The sequence below is a fragment of the Myotis daubentonii genome, chromosome 8 (assembly GCF_963259705.1).
Source record: "Myotis daubentonii chromosome 8, mMyoDau2.1, whole genome shotgun sequence".
NCBI classification, from domain to species: Eukaryota; Metazoa; Chordata; class Mammalia; order Chiroptera; family Vespertilionidae; genus Myotis; species Myotis daubentonii.
In genome coordinates, this window is record NC_081847.1 from 12,840,534 (window position 1) to 12,859,195 (window position 18,662).

Below are 18,662 nucleotides of genomic sequence, written 5' to 3' on the forward strand. Positions count from 1 at the left end.
ATAATAAAAGCCTAATAAGCTAAGTGTCCAGTTGTCCGGTTGTCCGGTTGTCCGGTTGTCCGTTCAACCAGTCAAAGCGTAATATGCTAATGATATGTTAAGGCTGCTTAACCAATCGTTATGATGAGCACTGACCACTGGGGGGCAGACGCTCAACACAGGAGCTGCCCCCTAGTGGTCAGTGCACTCCCACAGCGGGAGTGCTGCTCAGCCAGAAGCCCTGAACTGGGCTCATGGCTGTCAAGCGCAGTGGCGGTGGCGGGAGCCTCTCCTGCCTCCGCAGCAGTGCTAAGGATGTCCAACTGATGGCTTAGGCCCACTCCCCGGACATTCCCTGAGGGCTCCCGGACTGCAAGAGGGCGCAGGCCAGGCTGAGGGACCACCCCTAGTGCAGGAATTTCATGCACTGGGACACTAGAATCCTATCTAATAATAGAGAAACATGGTAATCAACCGTAACTTCACTACCCTTCCCTTTGGCTAATCAGCGAGATATGCAAATTAACTGCCAACCAAGATGGTGGCCGGCAGCCAGGCAGCTGAAGCAAACAGGAGGCTTGCTTGCTCCAGTGACGGAGGAAGCCAAGGTTCTCCGCCTGCCACTGCCAGCCTCTGAGTTTGCACTCTAAGCAACTATGTTACAATTATAGAACCCAAACAAACCCAGATACCTGCTTTCAGCAGCTGAGGTCTCAGAGCTGGAGCCGAGCTTCAGAGCTAAAGCCGGCTCTCAGCTCCAGTGACAGCCACAGAAGGTAAATAAATCCCAGAATAAAAAAAGAAAAAAAGGAGAGGTTGGGAGCTTCAGTCACCCGCCAGCCTGAAAACGGCCCTCAGCCCCACACCCAGACTGGCCAGGCACCCCAGGGGAGACACCCACCCTGAGGGGGGTGTGACCAGCTGCAAACAGCCATCATTCCCTCATCCAGGCTGGCCAGGCACCCAAGCGGGACCCCCACCCTGATCCGGGACACCCCTCAGGGTAAACCAGTCGGCCCCCACCCGTGCACCAGGCCTCTATCCTATATAGTAAAAGGGTAATATGCAAACTGACCCTAACAGCAGAAGGACTGGGAATGACTGGTCACTATGACACACACTGACCACCAGGGGGCAGGCTCTCAATGCAGGAGCTGCCCTCTGGTGGTCAGGTCGCTCTCACATGGGAGGAGCTCTGCTTAGCCACAAGCCAGGCTGATGGCTGCCAGTACAGTGGTGGTGGTGGGAGCCTCTCCTGCCTCCTCAGCAGTGCTAAGGATGTCCAACTGCAGTTTAGGCCTGCTCCCCGCTGGCAAGTGGACATCCCCCGAGGGCTGCCGGGCTGCCAGAGGGATGTCTGATTGCCATCTTAGGCCCAATCCCCCCGGTAGCGGGCCTAATCCAGCAGGTGGTCATCCCCTGAGGGGTCCCAGACTGCGAGAGGGCACAGGCCGGGATGAGGGACCCCCCTCCCCCCCCGAGTGCACAAATTTTTGTGCACCAGGCCTCTAGTATGTATATGTGTACACACACACACACACACACACACACACACACACACGTCCTGGTGCATGGATTCGTGCACATTGAAAGGAAGTTAATTAGAAGGTGGCCGGCAGGGCGGGATTCGGTGAGACAGGCTGGCGCCACGGCTTGAAGGGCATTTGCAGAGTGACCAGGATCCCTCTGGCAGGTGGGGTCCCTCAGCCTGGCCTGCAGGGATTGGGCCGAAACTGGCTCTTCAACATCCCCCGAGGGGTCCCAGATTTCGAGAGGGTGGTTCTCAGGTGACACACCCTGGAATCAGGCTCCCTCCTCTCTGGTTCTGGGGTGCATCATCCAAGAACTGCCACTGCCAAGTCACCGCAGCTCAGCAGTTCCTGTGTTGAGTGTCTGCCCTCTGGTGGCCATTGCATGTCATAGCTACTGGTTGGATGGTTGCTTAGCCTTTTCTATATAAAACATTTGTAGACATGATGCACCTTTACTTATAAATATTTCAGTGGCATTTCCTAAAAAAAAAGACATTCTCGCCCTGACCGATTTGGCTCAGTGGATAGAGCAACAGCCTGTGGACTGAAGGGTCCCAGGTTCCATTCCAGTCAAGGGCATGTACCTTGGTTGTGGATACATCCCCAGTAGGGAGTGTGCAGGAGGCAGCTGATCAATGTTTCTCTCTCATCGATGTTTCTAACTCTCTATCCCTCTTCCTTCCTCTCTGTAAAAAATCAATAAAATATATTTTAAAAAAGGAAAAAAAAGACATTCTCATACAAAACTATATTACAATGATCAAAAAGGTTTTTATTGTGGATATGTACATATTCATATAGGTATATCTATATGGATATATATAATTTGCCATTTTGACTATTTAAAACTGTATAAATCAGTAGCATTGATTACATTGACAATATCAGGCAATCATCACCACTATTGTTTCCACAATTTTTTCATCACCCCAAACAGAAACTCTATACCCATTAAGTAATGTCTTCATTCTCCCCTCTCCCTAGTCCATGGTAACTTCCAATTTACTTTGTGTCTCTTCAAATTTTCCAATTATAGACATTTCATGTAAGTAGAATGATATAATATTTGTACTTTTACGACGGTTTCTTTCACATAGCATAATGTTTTTCAATGTTCATCCATGTGGTAACATATCAGAACGTCATTCCTTTTCATGGATGAATAGTATTCCAGTGTATGGGTATACCACATTTTGTGTATCCATTCATCTGTTGATGGATACTTAGATTGTTTCCACCTTTTGGCTATTGTGAATAATGCTGCTATGAATATTGGTGCATAATGTTCTGTTCAAGCCCGCAATTTTAATTATTTTGGGTAGATAGCTAGGAGTAGAATTGCTAGGTCATATGGTAATTCTTAAATATGTTTATTTTAATTGACTTCAGAGAGAGGAAGGGGAAGGAAGAGAAAGACAGAAACATCAATGATGAAGGAGAATCATTGATTGGCTGCCTCCTGCATGTGTTCTACTGGGGATGGAGCCTACACCCTGGGCATGTGCCCTGACCGGGAATCAAACCATGACCTCCTGGTTCATAGGTTGACGCTCAAACATTGAGCTACACTGGCTGGACTAAACCAGTGTCCTTGGTTTAGGGAAGATAGCATTTACTAGATGGCTGCAAACTGCTTGTTTAACTATCTGTCTCAGTTTCCCTATTCCACTTGTCCTGGCTTACTAGCTACCTCAACAGGGCTACTAAATACTATACTTGAACCCAGGTCTACTGGCTGTAGGGTCATTTCTGTCCCACTGTACCATGTTGTTGGGGACCTTAAATGCTGATTTCTTATTCACCATACTCTGTTGCCTCCCAGCACCAAACACCTGGTCTAGAGAGCAAGGGCTGTGATCACCATCTTTCTTGCTCCTAGACCTTCAGTGGCTCCCAGGTGCCCACAGGGACAAAGCAACTCTACCTGACACTTGAGATCCTCAGAGACTAGGCTGACATCCATCACCCCAACTGCTTGTTCCTTATCCATCTTCAGGTCAGGGGTCAGACCTGGCACCCAGGGCCACAGTCTTGTGCATGTGCCTCTGGCAAACAGTATTTTATGTTCGGTATCAGGATGGGATCATGGTTTCTTTTCCCCTCCCACTAAAGCCTTTCAGTCTGTTACTATCATTATTAATTTTGATGTTTCAATTGTCCCAGATTTGACCAAAAGGAACTCCTCCAACCTGGCTTTTGTGTCCTTTTAACATGTCTCATTACTCTTTTAGCATATCCTTACTTCCTGTCTCAATAAGATGTTCCAATTGCAGGTACACATTGCAATTTCCCTGCCCGAGCCCCGAGAATGTTATTTCTCCAAGGAGCCTTGGTTCCTTTTAGTGGAGGATGGTATTTAGAAAGCAAGATCTGGGTGATTGTTGCTTGAGGGGTGTCATTTCTTGTGGGCTCTCTCAGCAGGTGGAACTAGGAAGTGTATTTACACCTGGGGTTTGTGATTGAGAAGTTTCACTTAAAAATCTGTACTGTTCCTCTTCAGAAACCTAAACAATCTCATCACAATTAGTGGGGAAATTGGCAACAATCAGCTGGAGCATGGTAGGGGTTCGGTAATATAGATTTTCTCACTAGAATATTTATTGAAGACTCCCTGTAAGCCAGATATGATGACTATATTAATACTAATGGCTGGTACTACATATAGTATGAGATTATCCTTCTCTAGTAATGCCCACTTTATATGCTTGGAGACTGTCGAGTTTCAATTTCCAGGACTTTCTTTCGATTGCTATCTTCCCTCCAGCTGGAAGGAAGGCTGGAGATCCTCACAAGTCCAACTCACTCAAAGCCCAGCTCAAATGCTACCTCCTCCAATTTGCCCTGTCAAAGGCCCCCTCTCCATTCTATAAGCTCTATACCCTTCTCATAACATTTACCACCTTTGATTTTGAATTATAGATTTTTAGTTCATCCTACTCCTAGTTTATTGTCTTTCTGATAAGAAGACTGTTCCTGTTGCTGGCTCCCCTTGAGGGCAGGAGCTGTATCTGTTTTGCTCAGTTATGCCCTTTAAACTGAACATCAATAAAAAATTCCATCAGGAATAAATACTGTTGAACCTCTTATTGCATGTGGGGCAGATAGTAGTAATAAAATTGTGAGCAAAACAGGTGAGGCTATCTCCTCATGGAGATAACTGACTTCTGTAGGGAGAGAAATTAAATCACACAATATTGCCCAAACCGGTTTGGCTCAGTGGATAGAGCATTGGCCTTTGGACTCAGGGGCCCCAGGTTCGATTCTGGTCAAGGGCATGTACCTTGGTTGCGGGCACATCCCCGGTGGTGAGTGTGCACCCTTCCTCTCCCTTCCTCTCTGTAAAAAAAATCAATAAAATACATTTAAAAAAATCACATAATATGAATTTGTGGAATCACTGGAAAAACAAATGATCTACATTTGTATTGTTGTCCCAATATATACGCATCCTTAGAAAATATCTAGTCTTGGTTGATGTTTTGGTTTCCATTCCAGGGTATGTCTTTTTCCTTCCACTGCATGCCTCACAGAGTTATGTAATCCTTTAAAAGTGATCCATAGTAATCATTGGTACAGATACACCATTCCCCTACTGATGGACATTTAGAATGTTTTTTTATTTTTATTTTTGGAATGTTTAAAAATATATTTTTATTCATTTCAGAGAGAAACGGGGAGAGAGAGATAGAAATATCAATGATGACAGAGAATCATTGATCGGCTGCCTCCTGCACACCCCCTACTGGGGATTGAGCCCGCAACCTGGGCACATGCTCTGACTGGGGATCTAACTCTGACCTCCTGGTTCATAGGTTGATACTCCACCACTGAGCCACACTGTTTTTGCCTTACAGACAATGAAGTGACAGGTCTCTTGTGTATTTACACTTGTTTTTCTGGTAGGTGCCAGGAAATCGATTGCTTGGTCATTGGATTGATTTCCTTTTTTGCCCTGTACGTGCCTGTATTGCTGGAATTCATGTGTCACTTTTGTGATTAAAAAACACCACCCCCCTATAAAACAGAAGTAGGTAGATTGTTCCTGTTGTTGGCTCTTAGGAAGCAGAGGTGCTTAATCATTGTCATATGACTGTTATATAATCTGCTAATCATTATGTAATAAAATCTGTAAAAGGTACTCCTGTGATTCCACATCACCAAGCAAAGAAATCTCGGGCCTTCAACCCTGTCTAAAATATGAGAAACATGGCTCTCTTCAGTGACTTTGGGTCTTTTCTGATGTGAAATATCACCAAGTCTCAATGACCAAGGTTTCCTATTGGTAAAACCTTAAAAATCTGTTTCCCATTTGACTGTCACAGAACCACAGAGCTGGAAGGGACTTATTAGCAGGCTCATGCAGTCTTACAACAGTTTCCAAAGGACAGTTTTGAGTTGTTGCAAAGTCAGAGAGTTTGGATGAAGCTGGAATTCCTGTAAACACTATCACCTTCCAGGTGATTAGAGAGGAGCTTAAACATTAGCTGATAAAAGCTGAAGTACATAAAGTCCTCGAGTGATGCTCAGACAGCAACAGATATAGTAATCGCTGCTGTTTGAATAGCAGGTTGTTGGTTCTCCAAATGCTTCTCCATGTACTATGTCATTGACTCCTGAGACGAGCCCACTGGCTTTAGCTGGGGACACCAAGGCTGAGAGAGAATCCTACCATTAAGGAACAACTATTGGGCACCTCATGATCAGGCTTGTTCAGAGCTCAGGGAAAACAGATGTATAAGGAGCTCCAGGTCTTGTGGGGGAGTCCGGTTTAAAAATGTAATCCACTGTGGTTAAGAGCTGAGATAAAATGATGAAAGACAGCCCAGCCCGAGTGGCTCAGGGGTTGAGAGTGGACCTATGAACCAGGAAGCCACAGTTTGATTCCCAGTAAGGGCACATGCCAGGGTTTTGGGCTCCATTCCCAGTTGGGGGTGTGCAGGAGGCAGCTGATCAATGATTCTCTCTCATCATCGATGTTTCTATCTCTCTCCCTCTTCTTCCTCTCTGAAATCAATAAAAAATATTTTAGAAAAATGATGACAGTGTTGTGGGGAACCAGAGGAAGGCTGGTCTTTGCCGGGAAAAAATCATGGAAAGCTTCCAGAAAGGCTGTGAGGACTGAGCTGGGGCTGGAAGCCAGAAAAACTAGGAAGGGATGAGGTGAGGGGAAGGACATTTACCCGGTGGGAACAGCATATAGAGGCACAGAGGCCAGGAGGGTAGAAGAGCATGAGAAGTGCAGGGAGCCAAGAGCATGTTGGAGGAAGAGAACTTGGCATGGAATGGGCTCTAATCTTTAATTAATGTCTGGGATAAGTTAGGGAGATAGAATGGTTCAGCTGCAAATATGCCCAACAGTCTTGAGTATGTACTACAGAGTCAGTGAGTGGTGAACCACAGAAACCGAGTCCTCGGGGAGCTTATGGGCAAGGTGGTGGGTGGGAGCAAAGACAAACCCATGAAATGAAGTAACAAGCCACTAATATCGATGCCAACGTAGCCCACGCCGCTACCACAGGTGCCTGTTGAAAAGTCAAAAAGCAATGAGGCACTATCTTGGTTTTCCCCACTGCTGACTTCCATTTAAGGAAATTGAGGGCAGAGTGAGGTAATTTCTTTTAACTTAACCAGGTTTAAAATGAAAATATATTTAGCTCTTTCTGCCAACTATTGTAATAAGCGGTTTCCATATATGAACTCAATGCTCACATGAATTCCCAGGAGACGGTACTATTACAACTCCATTTTACAGGTGAAAAAACTGAGGCGCGGGGAGGTTAAGCAACTTTCCCAAGGTCAGGCAGCTAGTAAGTGGCAAAGGCCAAGCTGGGAGGACAGCCTGTAGCATCAACCGTGCTCTCTAGGCTGGATTCAGGCTCCGCGATCCCGGCTTCTCTTGCTTCTTTAAGCCTGCGCTTCTCCGCCCGTAAAAAGGAGGCGAGGGATCCAGCTGTCAGCCTCTGCCAGGGGCAGGCGAGAGCACAACTCCGGGGTCATCTCCACGGAGGGCAAGTCCAGGAGGCGGAGGCCAGGTTCGCTCAGTCTGGGCTAGCGGCTCGGACTCCACCGCCCGGCTCCTCACCGGTTCCCATGACAACTCGGCTAGCTGCCATCCAGGGGCGGACGGCGCGCGTCACTTCCGGATCCGTTTACTTCCGGGTCCAGGCCCCAGCCCCAATTGTGCCTTTCAGTCTCTACAGTGAAATTCCGCCGCTTCTGTGCCCGCTCTTCTGCCTTCCGCTCCTTCCTCCTTCGCCCGTGGGCATCGGCTTTTCCCGGCCCAGCGCGCAGCCGCGGCCCGGCCTCCCTCCGGACCCGCCTCCGAGGAACGTCATTTCCTGGCCGATTGTTTCCGGGTCGCCGCTGGCACCGGGGTACAGGTCTCAAGCCCCTGCAGCCGCCCTGAGCGGCGAGAGCCCACCCGGCTGGTCTGGCGGCGGCCGCGGCTCTTTCTCGCTTCCCTCGGCCGGGCGTCTTCGGGGGCAGTGGCGGGGTAAGTGCGGTGACCGCGACGGAAACAGCCTCTGGGGTTTTCCCAGGCGGAGGGAGCGTTCGTCTCGGCGTCCAGGGAGCGGAGTCCCCTCCCGCACGGCGGGAATGACGGGCGGGCCCGCCTTCTCCGCACCCCGGGGCCCAGCTTGTCTTCAGGATCCCTGCTCCCCCAGGGACTGCTCGGCAGACCCCTAGGGCCAGACATGGGTGGCTCGGGGCAGTCAGGAGGAACACCCCCTCGTTGGCGTCTAACCGAGGAGGAGGACATCCTGGTTCCACCGTGAGGCCGTGACGGCGCAGTGGTCCTCAGCCCGGTTTTTGGCGGTCGACCTGGGCTTGTACTCACTGTGTGACCTTGGACAAGTCACTGAATCTTCTGAGCCTCAGTCGCCTAGTTAATTAGTTAAATGGGAGTGAGCTTGCCTGGTGGGACTGTACTGGGGATGAAATGAGCTAATGCTTGTGGAGCACTGTCTCTGGCATACAGCAGGCGTCCCATAAATGATAGCTGCTGTCAGTTCATTCACGGGCCCGTGGGGAGGCCCCGAGTTTGGGTCTAGGATTTTTTTTGTTATTTGTTTTGTTATCATTGACGTGGCCTTCCAAGGTTGCCAGGCTGGGAATAGCCGCCGCCCGCTTCTGTCCCCTGCAGGGAGGGGACACTGCTTCCTCCAGAGCCCCTCGCAGAGGCAGCTGCCGCCAGGGAAGCCCGATGTCAGCACCGCCGCGGTTATTTTCAGAGGTTGGGGAGGCCTCTGTCTGTCTCTGATCTTCTCTGGAATCTGCTTGGGGTGTGCGGACCCTCTGGTCTTTAACAGCCAGCGGAAGCTGTCTAGGATATGCCCCCAGAGCCTCGGGCTTGGAAACGAGTGCAAAGGAGTGGGGTGAGGGGGTGACAGGGTTGAACTGCTCTGGCCTCGCCGCTGCTGGGAGGCCGAGGGGCGTCCAAGCCCGCGGAAGCTAGACCGGGGATCTGTGAACCTGAGGACTGGGCCAGTGCTGGGACCAAAATAGCTCCCGCTGTGCAGGGAGGGGGCGCCTTCCTATGCAGCTTGGGGAATGTTTCTGCTTGAATGGGCCAGCAGAGGAAAAGCCAAGCCAATGCTTTGCTTCCCAGAATCATTTCAGTTCCATTCAGTGCGGTTTTAAACAGATTAAGTTTTCCTTTGTGATGTTTAAAAAAATAATAATTAAAAAGCCGACTCCTTCTATCTAGCTCTTCACTGATTTGCTTTTCATAAGAGGTCCAGGTTGTGCCCCTTTTGAAAAGCAAATCAGTGAAGTGCTGACCAAGCCTTTTGGCTCTGAGCACCTGCCCGACTTTGTTAGGGATGTTCAGTGCCTATTTTTTTTTTTTTTTTTTTTTTCCGCCAGACTGGCACATCTTGGCTTTCCAGTGCTTGGGTTGCCTGGAGAAATTAACAGCTTCTGTCACTGTGCTGTCTGGTCTGTAACCACACTGTTTTTGCAGTGAGCGTGTTTTCAGTTCTTGCAGAGTGTTGGAAATAAATTGCTGGTTCTATGCTCAGAAAAGACACCTGCTATGACCAGCTATAATGCAGCCTGTATTCTCAGAAAATGTAATCAGGACGGATGATGTCAGCTGCTTCACCACTGGCCAGTCTCCTGCCAGCCTCTTCCCTTGGCCCTTAAGCTTACATCATAGAGCCTCCAGCCCCATTCCGTGTGAGAAGATGAATTTTGCCACTACAGGAATTTTGGAACTCAACTCTGCTTTCCGTGCCATAGGGCCTTCTAGCTTAGCTGAGCCCTTTCAAGTAGAGCTGTCCAGCAGACCCAGCTGACAGCTTTGCTTAAAAGCAGTGCAGCTGAGAGCTTGAGCCAGGATTTTGGCATCCGAGGAAGGTTCAGATCTCAGATCCACTTCTTAGGTAGCCTTGTGACTTAGGACAAGTGACTTGGCTTCTCTGAGCCTCAGTTTCCTCTTTAACCTTGGGGCCGTCCTGTGGATTTCATTGAATTCCATTGAGCTTCAGCAGAAGGCCCTTATATACTAATCACTTGGTGAATGGTATTAATTTTAACAATAAATAAGACAAATGGGAAAAAAGCACAGGCGCCAGGATTGGCCAACTCAATTTCAAATTGCAGCTTTGATTTGAAGCTCTGTTGGGCAGATTATTTAGTGACTTGGTTTCCTCATAGCATTATTACATGGTTTAGACAGGATGATGGAGTTGAAGCAGAAAGCCCAATGCTTAGCACATAGGACCTCAATAATTGTTTGTTTACTTCTCTCCTTTCCTTAATTATCTTTTAGCATTCATTTTCTTTCACCGTTTTTCTCACTACCTAGGTTGGTACAAGATTCTTCTTAGATGGGTTCTCATCCTTGACTTTAGGATTTTGAACACCAACTAGGCTGTTTGGATCTCTTCTCCTTGCTTATTGTTTGCTAGCAACAAACAAGGGTGTGGATGTGGTGTGATTACAGAGCAGCAGACGCAGAGCTTGAGGGTGGCTGACTTTGTAAAAAGAATAAAAATAAGAGCCCCAGCTGGTTTGGCTCAGTGGATAGAGCGTCGGCCTGCGGACTGAAGGGTCCCGGGCTCAGTTCTGGTCAAGGACATATGCCTAGGTTGTGGGCTCGATCTCCAGTGGGGGGCGTGCAGGAGGCAGCTGATCAATGATTCTCTCATCATTGATGTTTCTATCTCCCCTCTCCCTTCCTCTCTGAAATCAATAAAAATATTTAAAAAAATAAATAAAAATAAGAAATCATCTTCTAAAGCAGTGGTTCTCAACCTGTGGGGCGCGATCCCTTTGGGGGTCAAACGACCCTTTCACAGGGATCGCCTAAGACCATCGGAAAACACATATATAATTACATATTGTTTTTGTGATTAATCACTATGCTTTAATTATGTTCAATTTGTCACAATGAAAATACATCCTGCATATCATATATTTACATTACGATTCATAACAGTAGCAACATTACAGTTATGAAGTAGCAACGAAAATAATTTTATGGTTGGGGGTCACCACAACATGCGGAACTGTATTAAAGGGTCACGGCATTAGGAAGGTTGAGAACCACTGTTCTAAGGGCTCAAGGCTGACTTTTCTTGAATGAAAACTCACAGCAGTGTTTAGGAGGCTAGATGTCCCTCTGTTTAAATTGTTCTCAGGTACCAACAAGCAGTCCTTGGGGCCGGAGGCAGGATGGAAGCTTTCCTTAGATAAATAAAAAGTGATAAATGCATGTGGGTTTCTATTAGCAAGGACAGTGATGTCTTCTCTCAGGTTGCAATACAATTTTGTTTTCCAAGAGAACATACATAGTTTGATACTAGACAGTAAAGTCTTTCAACTAGAATTGAGGGCAGGACTATGTCTTCTCAACTCTGTCCCTTATTGTTCCTACCACCTGGTATCCGCCCACACTGCCTCCAGCCCAGTGCCTGGCACGAGGTAGGTGCTTCGTAAATCCTTGATGAACTCAGGAATCGTGGGGTGATGGGAGCATCACAGGCTCCAAGTCAGAAGGTCAGGCTTGGAATCTTGGGTCCACCGTTTTCTAACCCGGAGCTACTTAGGACGTAGAGCATGTCCTGTCTGGGAGCCTCTGCTCCTCTCTCCAGCTGATCGCCAGGATTCTTGGGCGAGCTAAAGAAACTAAAGGGGTGGCATCATGATTGCTTACATCCTTTGCATCATTCATTTAACCTGTTTTATCAAACACTCAGTGTCAGGCCCTGTGTTAGGCAACATGGTGAACAAAACAGATGTGGTCCTTTGCCTTTGTGGAGTTTACTGGGTAATGGGGGGAGACACAGAGAGGAAGTTAGTAAGTGAATAAATACGGTGATGATTTCAGATGGTGATTATCCCAGGATGAGTGGATAAAGAACTGGGAAGGTGGGAGTTACTGAGCTGGGGTTGTCAGGGATGGCTGCTATTTGAGCTGAAGCCTGAATGAGAGCGCCAGCTATGGGAAGAGCCAGAGGAAGAAGATGCAAAAGGAACATGTGCCACGGTCCTGAGATAGAAAGGAGCTTGTTGTATTTGAGGAGCAGACAGGTCATGTGGGTGGAACTTGAGGGAAGGGAAAGACTGCCATGTAGAGCCTTTGACCTTGGTCAGGGGGTCAAATGCCATTTCCCACTGCTAGGAGCCTCCTTCACTCAGACAGCAGGTATTTCTAAAGCACATGCCCTGCTCCCTGCACCCATGGTGTTGTGATCAGGAAAGGCAGGACAGGTGAGTGTGAAAATGCATATCCTGTGAGATTTGTCCCACTCTGATCTTACCTTCCTGAGAAAGCTTGGCATCTTGGGGGGTATAGCATCTTCAGACACAGGAATGGCTGCTTGTCTGTCAAGGACTTCTTTTAAGCCAGCATACTGATTGCATACAATCCTCCCACCAACTCTGGACTTTGGGTACTATTATCAACCCCTTTTTTCAGATGAGATAACTGAAGCCCAGAGAGGTTGAGTAATTTGCCAAAGTAACCCTGAAAAGCAGACCCAGGATTCACACCCAGGAAGCCTTGCTTCGGAATCTGTTTGTCACCCCTGTGCCATGTTGCCCGCCCCTGGCCCTGGCAAATATCCTTCAATAAATCCAATTTGCTCCCAGCATTGTGGCATGAAGAATATTGCTGGATCTGTAAATGTGCTACTAACGGGTGGCCAAGCAGACAGCAAGAGCATATAAATTGTGTGTATCTCAGCTCAGAACATTCTATCCTCTCCCAGCAGAACTGTAAACTGCTCTTAAGGTAAAGGGGAATGCCGGCCATCACAGGCAGATATAAGCACTCTCCAGGGGCCAGCAGCCAGCGTGGTCTCTTTTTAAAATTGCAAATAGGATCATGTCCCACTTCCCATTGCTTTGAACTCTTCAGGCAGGTGCTTCCCATGGCTCTTGGAATAAATATAAAATTCTTAACGTGCCTTTTGAGGCCTTGGGGAATGGGACGCTGCATTTGCCTGCAGCTTCATCTCCCCTTCTCTCACTGCTGCAGCCGCACTGTAGGCGTCCTTCTGTTCATAGCCAAGCTCTTTCCTTCCTGCCTCAGGAAAGCAGGGTGTGGTGTTACAGGCATGGACTTTGGAACCAGACTGCCAGGTCTCTCATCTCAGATCTGTTTCTGAATAGTTTTTAACTTTCAACAAGTTTCTTAGTGTCTCTAAGTGTTGGTTTTTACATCTGTAAGATGGGGATAACAGTAGTATCTATCTCTGAGGGTTGTTTGAGAAGACAGAATGTGTTAATACAGGTAGGTCCCTGGGACGCAGTAAACACTGATAGTGTTAGCTCAGGGCCTTTCTCCCTTCCGACACCTCTTCTGTGACACCCTTCGTCCACCTCTTTGCCTGGCACACTCCTCATCTTTTGTGTCTGTCACGGCCTCAGGAGGATTTTTTAACACTACTCCTCCCACAAAACCAGGTTATGTGCCCCTAATACTTTTCATTTATGAGCTCACCTGGGAGCATGCAGTACGTGTTGAGTAAATGTGCTGAATGAATGAGCAAAATGGGGCCCAGGACTGGTGGTGCCCACTGTACCTTGGGCCAGTTCTGTGTTTTGTTTTGCCACAGCTGATACGTGGACCATTGCAAGGGATGACCTGCTTCTCGTTCTTCCCCTTCCAGAACACTCCGCTGGTCCAGGTGGGCAACATGTTAGTGCTTCTAGCCATGTCCCTGCCTCTAACCCAGAGGCCATGGAGGAGATAAGGTAGCCCCTCATCCCTGGATCTGATGGGGAAGCCCAGTTCAATGGATACAAAATATAAGGATGACTTATTTCGGAAGTATGTGCAGTTCCATGAGGGCAGAGTGGACGCCACCCCCAGCAAGCAGCGGCCTGGCAATGATGAGCACCTGCGGGTGGCAGCCTCGACCTTGCTCAGTCTGCACAAGGTGGATCCCTTTTATCGATTCCGGCTGATCCAGTTCTATGAGGTGGTGGAGAGCTCCTTGCGTGCGCTGAGCTCCTCCAGCCTGCGGGCTTTGCACTGCGCCTTCAGTGTGCTGGAAACGGTGGGTGTCAACCTCTTTCTCTACCCATGGAAGAAGGAATTCAGAAGCATTAAGGTAAGGTCTAAGGTAGGGCCCTCCACACTGGTCTCCCTTCTGCTTTCTTGTCCCTTCCAGTCCGTCTTGCGAGGGCTTGTGCCAGTTTGATCACATTCCTCCTCTGCTTGCAGACTCTCCCGTGTTTCCCACCGCCTTTGAGATAACAACCAGAATTACCCCCATGGCTTCTCACCTTGTCTGTCTGTTAAATGTCATCTCTTAACTGGGTCCCCACCTCTGGCAGCTCACATCTGCTGCTGGGAGGTTAGAAAGGCAGGCAGCACCCAGGTTGTGTGGAACCTGGAGGCCCAGGGCAGAGGGCCTGGATTTGTCCTAAGGGGATTGAAAAGTAAGGCGGTGCCATGATTAGTTTACATTTGAAGAGAATCCTCTGGCTGGTGTATGGGCAGTAGACTGTATGGGCAAGAGTGGGGCAGGGAGACCAGTTAGGAGGCTGCTGTAGAGGACCAGTAGTAACAGGAGTGAGGAGGAGGAATCTGGGAGAGAATTCTGAATCATTCTGAAGGCAGTGATGGCTCAGGAGGGTTTTCACTAAGTCAGGGTCTTAAGTCTGACCTAGAGGGTGGGGCAAGAGTAGGTTTAGTTTGTGAGGACGTGAAACACAAGTTTTTTCTGGTATTATTATTTATTATTTTCCACATGAACAATTTAAAACCTACTTTTGCTCCACCTGTATTCTTCAGACCTTTTAGAAAAGCCAGAAAGGAATATTCTCATTGCTCATCTGGCCCTGCTTCTGATCCTCGCTTCTCACCGAGTTTGCCCTGCTCCTTACAGGGAGTAGGGCTGTGGTGCCCAGGAGAAAGCTAATTGAAGGCTTTGTCCCCTGTGCTTAAGATAGGAGTGGTGCACCATTTCCCTCACACCAGGGAGCTGAGCTGTTGGTAAGCATTAGCCTCTGCCTCCTGTAGTGAGAAGCTATTGGGATCACTCCCTTCCCTTCTGTGGTTTCCTGCTTCCAGTTCAGACTAGGATGTGCTGCGTTTTGAGGCAGTCTCCCTTGTGTGTCAGAGAGAAAGTCCCTCCTCTTTGTCCCCCTTCCTTCCAGACCTACACGGGCCCCTTTGTTTATTATGTCAAGTCCACGTTACTGGAAGAGGACATCCGAACCATCCTGAACTACATGGGCTACGTGCCTGAGTTGGGGACCGTGTACAAGCTCACAGAATTGGTGGAGACCCTGCAGGTGAAGATGGTCTCCTTTGAGCTCTTTCTGGCCAAAGTGGAGTGTGAGCAGATGCTAGAAATCCACTCCCAAGTCAAGGACAAAGGCTACTCCGAGCTGGATGTGGTAAATGAGCGCAAGAGCAGTGCAGAGGATGTGCGGGGCTGCTCCAACGCCCTGCGGCGGCAGGCTGAGGCCCGGGAGCACCTGCCTGCTTCAGTGGCTCGAGTGGCACTCCAAAAGTCGGCCAGCGAGCGGGGGGCCAAGGACTACTACAAGCCGCGTGTGACCAAACTCTCGAGGTCAGTGGATGCCTACGACAGCTACTGGGAGAGTCAGAGCCGGAAGCCGCCCCTGAAGACCTCGTTGAGCCTGCGGAAGGAGCCTGTAGCGGCAGAGGTAGGGGATGACCTCAAGGATGAGATCATCCGCCCATCCCCCTCGCTCCTGACCATGTCTAGCTCCCCCCATGGCAGTCCTGATGACCTTCCATCCTCCTCCCCCAGCAACGGCCTTGGCCTGCTGCGTGGCACGTACTTCTCTGCTCAGGATGACGTGGATCTCTACACAGACTCAGAGCCTAGGGCTGCATACCGGAGGCAGGATGCCCTGCGACCAGATGTGTGGCTGGTCAGAAATGATGCCCACCCTCTCTACCATAAGCACTCGCCCCCCACCAAAGAGTCCGCCCTATCCAAGTGCCAAAACTGCGGCCTGTCCTGTAGCTCCTCCCTCTGCCAGCGCTGTGGCAGCCTGCTCCCCTGTCCCCCAGCCTCCAAGCCCAGCACCTTCCCCAGCAAGTCCTCCACCCATGACAGCCTGGCCCATGGGTCATCTCTGAGGGAGAAGTATGCGGGCCAGACTCAGCTGGTGCACCTCCACTCAAAATCCAAGTCCTCCACTACAGCCACCTCCCGCTGTGGCTTCTGTAATCGCCCAGGTGCCACCAACACCTGCACTCAATGTTCAAAAGTTTCCTGTGATGCCTGCCTCAGCGCCTACCATTATGACCCCTGCTGCAAAAAGAGTGAGCTGCACAAGTTCATGCCCAACAACCAGCTGAACTACAAGTCCACCCAGTTCTCCCATCTCGTGTATAGATAAACTGGGCCTTGCACCTCCCTGCTACAAGGGCTACACCACTGATCTTTCTGGTTTCATGGGGAAGATGTGTTCATGCATTGATCTGGGAAGCAGAGAACCGCACTTGACCATGTAGGTGCCGGGGATATGGGTCAGCTGCACCATGTAGGAGTTCACTTAGTGACTAACACATTTCAGCTGATGGCGGCTTTGTCGCCTGACAAGGGAGAGGGTGGCACTTCCATTTAGATTCATTTTTCTAATCTCTTTACACCCCCCCCCCCTTTTTTTTTAAAAAAAAGGATTTCTATCCCAGGGACTCTTGCCACATCTACCCTTCCCACCACAAATCCAACTTGGACTGGGAAGGGCCCTCCAGGTCACTTCCTGGAATGGTGAGCTAGAGGCCTGTTGGCTTGTGAAATGAGCCCTCCTGCCACACTGGGCCTCTTCCAATGGCTCATCCCCTTTGCCACTCCCTCCCCAAATACAGTATTAGCTGAATGTCATCCTGTGGCCACCACAACTCAGTTCAGCCCATGGCGTTTGTGAACTTTGCTCCAACACATTGAAGTGTGGACCTTCAACAGCAGGACTGACTCCCCCTTTCTGTTGTTTGCACATGCCCCTCTTACTGTACTGTAAATAGGTAATTTTGGAAGTTTATTTTTAAATAAATAATCAACTTGCTGTGCATTTCAAAGTGGTTAAAATATTATGTAGCTATTTATAAAAATGCCCGGGTTCTTTAGTCTTCCAAGGGAGTGTCTCATGCCCTTCTGTGATGTGTCCTCCACTCACTGCAGTGAAGGTAGAGCAGAGAGTGTGGGGGCAGATGAGGCACAGAGACAGTATCCCTGAGTCGTCAGTGGAGAACCACTGTCTTCCCTACAATAAATCTCTATACACCTACCTCCAGTGTGCACTTCGGGGGTTACGGCGGGCCAGGAGGTCGGTGTACCTGCAGACTGTGATAACCTAGTGACGAGTCTGGAACCTCACCTGCGGATCTACAGCCTGGTCTTTGCCACTTGCCGAGTGTGAACCTTGCACTCCAAACTTCTTCAGTCTTGCTTCAGAAGGAAACTCATTTGGGATTCCCATCACTCCTCCATCTCAGTCCTCTTCTCTTCATCTGTTTCCAGGACTCTGCAACATTTGCGATCTTTTTGCACTAAAAGTGGGCAGGCGTTGGCGCGCACCCATCAGACAGGTGTCTCCGGAGATTCTCAGCTGAGCCTAAGCACTTCCAAACCCGAAGGCCCCTTAAACTCCTCATGTGAATCACTGACCCCTGGATGTTCCTTTTGGGGTGCAGAGCAGGAGTGGGGCAAGAGTTTGAAAATAAAACTGGTTCCTTGTGAAATAATAATATATTCTAGCCATAAATGTTTGTGATGTACAGAATGTTATAGGAATTTACATTCAGCGGGTTTTCTGGTGGAAGGAGGTATTCAGCTCTTGAACAAATTTAAATCTGGCTGAATCCTGAGGCCACTGTGAATTTGCTGGTGTTCTTCCAACTCAGTTGAGTGATTTTAAGGTTTTTCAAATCTTCTATGGCTTTTTTATATATCTAGTAGATCAGATGTAGATATTCAATGTGTATGTAAAGCTGAATTTCAACCAACTTTATTACTAAGACCACCCCTTTCTGGGGCATTCATCTTTGATGTTCTTCCTTTCCACATTTCAGAAGGGTTAATGCCTGTCCCACTCCTGAGAGCTCTAGTTTTCCATTTCCAGATCACTCCAGCACTACAGTAACTTAACCAGCCATGATGCCACGTAACTTATGCAGTGGACAAAAGCAGGAATGGCTAACTTGTTCTCAGAGAGAAAGTCCAGTATTTGTATCATCACGGAAATACTGTGTTCGTGGACTGGAACAGGAACTGCTCTGACCATGCTCCTCCTTGGTGTGTGTCTTACTGTATGAAGTTGCTGTGAGTGAGAAAGTTAAATATATGCTAATTTAAAAATGCAGATGTTTTGCATTTGATTTCTACCAAGAGTTGAAATGTTGAGAGATGATTTAAAAAAAATAATAAAGTGTCTTCCATTATTAAATAAAGTGTTTGTGGTTTTATGTCGCCCTTCCCTGCTGCTTTGAAGTTTGAATTGCTCGGTTTTCCCCCCTCAAGCTATATTTAGTTCTTTAATAACATTTTCTTCTTCATGAAACTGACAAATAATAAGAGCCAGCATTTGAGTGCTTATACTGGCACTTTATATGCTGAGACTTTACATGCTAGATCTTATATAAGTCTCAACACTCCTATAAGATTACAAATGGGGAAACAGGTATACAGAGTTCAGTCATGTTGCCCAGGAGAA

The 18,662-nt window shown here is 48.4% G+C and overlaps 1 protein-coding gene across 1 annotated transcript; it reads left to right on the plus strand.

Annotated features, from left to right (window-relative positions):
• The first annotated feature begins 7,712 nt into the window (after positions 1-7,712).
• On the plus strand, positions 7,713-18,399 carry SPATA2 (spermatogenesis associated 2). Its single transcript, XM_059705333.1, has 3 exons — positions 7,713-8,004; positions 13,631-14,074; positions 15,126-18,399. Exons 2-3 carry the CDS (start codon positions 13,739-13,741, stop codon positions 16,344-16,346), a joined length of 1,557 nt encoding a protein of 518 aa, XP_059561316.1. The 5' UTR covers positions 7,713-8,004; positions 13,631-13,738; the 3' UTR covers positions 16,347-18,399.
• Positions 18,400-18,662: the final 263 nt, after the last annotated feature.